Here is a 4003-nt window from a genome sequence, read left to right as displayed (position 1 = left end):
AATAGAAATATATTTTTTTATCCAAAGTTTTTTTTTTTTTCATAAAACATAATTTATTTACCTTTATTACTTTCTAATAGTATAAAGGTTCATATCCTATTCATATTACATGGTTTATTTTGGTTCTGGGTTGCAAAGATGATTAGGATTTCTGCGTTTTCACTTATGGTTAATTTTTTCTTATTGATCACGTAGAGCATTAACTCATGCAGAGATTGGAGAATGATGTATGGGATCAGGCCCTGCTGGTGACTCCCTATTAACTTTTATTCAATGATTCTGTAGATGATCGGTCAATGTAGAGTCTGGGTGGTGATGTATAGGATCAGGTCCTCCTGGTGACTCCCTGTTTATTCTTGCTCGATGATTCTGTAGAGGATCGGTCAATGTAAAGATTGGATGATGATGTATAGGATCAGGTCCTCCTGGTAACTCCCTGTTAATTATTGCTCGATGATTCTGTAGAGGATCAGTCAATGTAGAGATTGGATGATGATGTATAGGATCGGGTCCTCCTGGTGACTCCCTATTAATTCTTACTCGATGATTCTGTAGAGTATCGGTTAATGTAGAGATTTGATGATGATGTATAGGATCAGGTCCTCCTGGTGACTCCCTGTCAATTCTTGCTCGATGATTATGTAGGGGATCGGTCAATGTAGAGATTGGATGATGATGTATAGGATCAGGTCCTCCTGGTGACTCCCTGTTAATTCTTGCTCGATGATTCTGTAGAGTATCGGTCAATGTAGAGATTTGATGATGATGTATAGGATCAGGTCCTCCTGGTGACTCCCTGTCAATTCTTGCTCGATGATTCTGTAGGGGATCGGTCAATGTAGAGATTGGATGATGATGTATAAAATCGGGTCCCCCTGGTGACTCCCTGTTAATTCTAGCTTGATGATTCTGTAGAGGATCGGTCAATGTAGAGATTGGATGATGATGTATAGGATCGGGTCCTCCTGGTGACTCCCTGTTAATTCTTGCTCAATGATTCTGTAGAGTATCGATCAATGTAGAGATTTGATGATAATGTATAGGATCGGGTCCTCCTGGTGACTTCCTGTCAATTCTTGCTCGATGATTCTGTAGGGGATCGGTCAATGTAGAGATTGGATGATGATGTATAGGATCAGGTCCTCCTGGTGACTCCCTGTTAATTCTTGCTCGATGATTCTGTAGAGTATCGGTCAATGTAGAGATTTGATGATGATGTATAGGATTAGGTCCTCCTGGTGACTCCCTGTCAATTCTTGCTCTATGATTCTGTAGGGGATCGGTCAATGTAGAGATTGGATGATGATGTATAGGATCGGGTCCTCCTGGTGACTCCCTGTTAATTCTTGCTCGATGATTATGTAGGGGATCGGTCAATGTAGAGATTGGATGATGATGTATAGGATCAGGTCCTCCTGGTGATTCCCTGTCAATTCTTGCTCGATGATTATGTAAGGGATCGGTCAATGTAGAGATTGGATGATGATGTATAGGATCAGGTCCTCCTGGTGACTCCCTGTTAATTCTTGCTCGATGATTCTGTAGAGTATCGGTCAATGTAGAGATTTGATGATGATGTATAGGATCAGGTCCTCCTGGTGACTCCCTGTCAATTCTTGCTCGATGATTCTGTAGGGGATCGGTCAATGTAGAGATTGGATGATGATGTATAGGATCGAGTCCTCCTGGTGACTCCCTGTTAATTCTTGCTTGATGATTCTGTAGAGGATCGGTCAATGTAGAGATTGGATGATGATGTATAGGATCGGGTCCTCCTGGTGACTCCCTGTTAATTTTTGCTCGATGATTCTGTAGAGTATCGATCAATGTAGAGATTTGATGATGATGTATAGGATCGGGTCCTCCTGGTGACTCCCTGTCAATTCTTGCTCGATGATTCTGTAGGGGATCGGTCAATGTAGAGATTTGATGATGATGTATAGGATCGGGTCCTCCTGGTGACTCCCTGTTAATTCTTGCTCGATGATTCTGTAGAGGATCGGTCAATGTAGAGATTGGATGATGATGTATAGGATCGGGTCCTCCTGGTGACTCCTTGTTAATTCTTGCTCGATGATTCTGTAGAGGATCAGTCAATGTAGAGATTGGATGATGATGTATAGGATCGGGTCCTCCTGGTGACTCCCTGTTAATTCTTGATCGATGATTATGTAGTGGATTCAATCCGCCCAGTTCATGAATGTTGTGCGATGGATCTAATCCCCATTGAGTTATTCTAGCATTTGAGCTCACAAAAAAAAGCAAGAAGACTACAAATAACATGACAATGAAAATCTTTCTAATTATCGAGTCAATCATTTTGTCAAATCTAAATTAACAAAGGGGTTGTTGGATTGAAGTTAACACTCTTGTCAACAAAACTTATTTATAAGCCCTAGATTTAGACATTAAAGGTAACTGTATATATTACAATATCCAAACAAATTTATAGTCGTAACAACTAAGGTAATCTCAATCACAAATTTCTTCCTTTCTAATTATGTGTTTTTGGTTACTTGGCTGTTGACGTTTATATAAATCTGGATAAGTGGTTGCTCAAAATTTTAATACAATTTAAGTACAAAAAAATAAAATTATTGATTATTGATTATAAACAAATTATAAATAATTCATTAAAACTTTCGTAAAGGTGGAATGTTAAATGAATAATTTGTTAAAACCTTTGCTAAGGTGGAAGATTCAATTAATAGTACATATTTTATTTTCAAGGAAGAGTGAGATATGACAAAGGGGTTGTTGGATTGAAATAAAAATATGAGATGGAAGGCAAAATAAAAGAATTCACATAGAATGCACCATATAGTAGAATCTTATGTTGTCACACATAATATTCTTGCTTATATAGTAGTTAAACAGGGATGAACTTAGGATTTTTAGCTAGTAAGGGCCAGAGTATAAAGAAAAAAAATCATATAGTATTAAAAATTATAAATACACAAAATCATTGTTTCTAAATACATTAAGATGCAATCATTTACCAACAAAGACAAAAACAAAAACAAAATAATGTTTTTTTTAATACTAGGTTGGCTAGGATGCTTTTGTTGTTGTTGTTGTTGTTGAAGTATCCACAGTGGTGGTGCTAAAAAATTTTAGCTTTTAGCACCTCAAAAAGCTATTTTATCTATTTTACCACCTCACTTTATAATATAACCAATATCAAATGTTCTATTTTTTTTTTTATCACTTCATTTAAAATAATATGAACAACTCATTAAAATAATAAAGGAAGAAAGGGAATTTAAGTTTTTTAATTGAAGGAAGAAATATAATCTTAATAAAATATTGTATTTTATTTTTAACAACTTGCTACAATTAACTGGTATTTATACCAGTTTATTATAGTTGCAAAAGATTTAGGTTTAACTTCTCCAATAACACATGATTTTTTAATTCTTTGGTGGTAAAATATATATATATATATATATATATATATTTTTTTTTTTTTGCTAAAATACAATCACCATTGTAATTTTTTTTTTTTTTTTTTTTTGTTAAGTTTTTTGGTTAGATAGTTGCTATTTGGGTGAGGCTAATTAGGTTTATTGAGGAGAAGGAGGGCCTACAGTTTTCGAAGGGGGGTCCAATTACAAAAATGAAATATATAATAGTTAAAAAAAATAAAAATAAAAATTGGACCCAGGAGGGCCTGAGTCCCCTTGGGTCCCCATCTGGGTTCATCCCTAGTTAAACATATTTATGATTATAACAACTAAGGTAATCTCAATCACAAATTGTCATCCTTTCTAATGACATCTTTTTGGTAACTTTGTTGTTTAGATTTATATAAATCTTGCAAAGTGATTACTCAAAATTTTATTACAATTTAAATACATGAAAAAAAATTATTTACTATTAATTATATATCAATAGTAAAAAATAAATAATTCATTAAGACTCTTGCAAATGTGGAATGTGAAATGAATCGATTCATTAAAACCTTTGCTAAGGTGGAAGGTTCAATGAATAGTACCTATTTCAT

At 34.8% G+C, this 4003-nt stretch overlaps 1 protein-coding gene across 1 annotated transcript; it reads right to left on the bottom strand.

The window, feature by feature from the left end:
- Positions 1-990: 990 nt before the first annotated feature.
- LOC126691164 (extensin-like) lies at positions 991-2319 on the bottom strand. Its single transcript, XM_050386229.1, has one exon. The coding sequence runs from the start codon at positions 2317-2319 to the stop codon at positions 991-993; it is 1329 nt and encodes a 442-aa protein (XP_050242186.1).
- Between the last annotated feature and the right edge of the window lie 1684 nt (positions 2320-4003).

This window comes from Quercus robur, chromosome 7, assembly GCF_932294415.1.
Source record: "Quercus robur chromosome 7, dhQueRobu3.1, whole genome shotgun sequence".
In the NCBI taxonomy this organism is placed as follows: Eukaryota; Viridiplantae; Streptophyta; class Magnoliopsida; order Fagales; family Fagaceae; genus Quercus; species Quercus robur.
Note: the sequence above shows the minus strand (reverse complement) of the source record. Positions and strands in the feature narration are given on the sequence as shown.

What these genes read in the sequence shown, in the direction of transcription:
- LOC126691164 (XM_050386229.1), bottom strand. Translation starts at nt 2,319, where the DNA reads ATGATTGACTCGATAATTAGAAAGATTTTCATTGTCATGTTATTTGTA.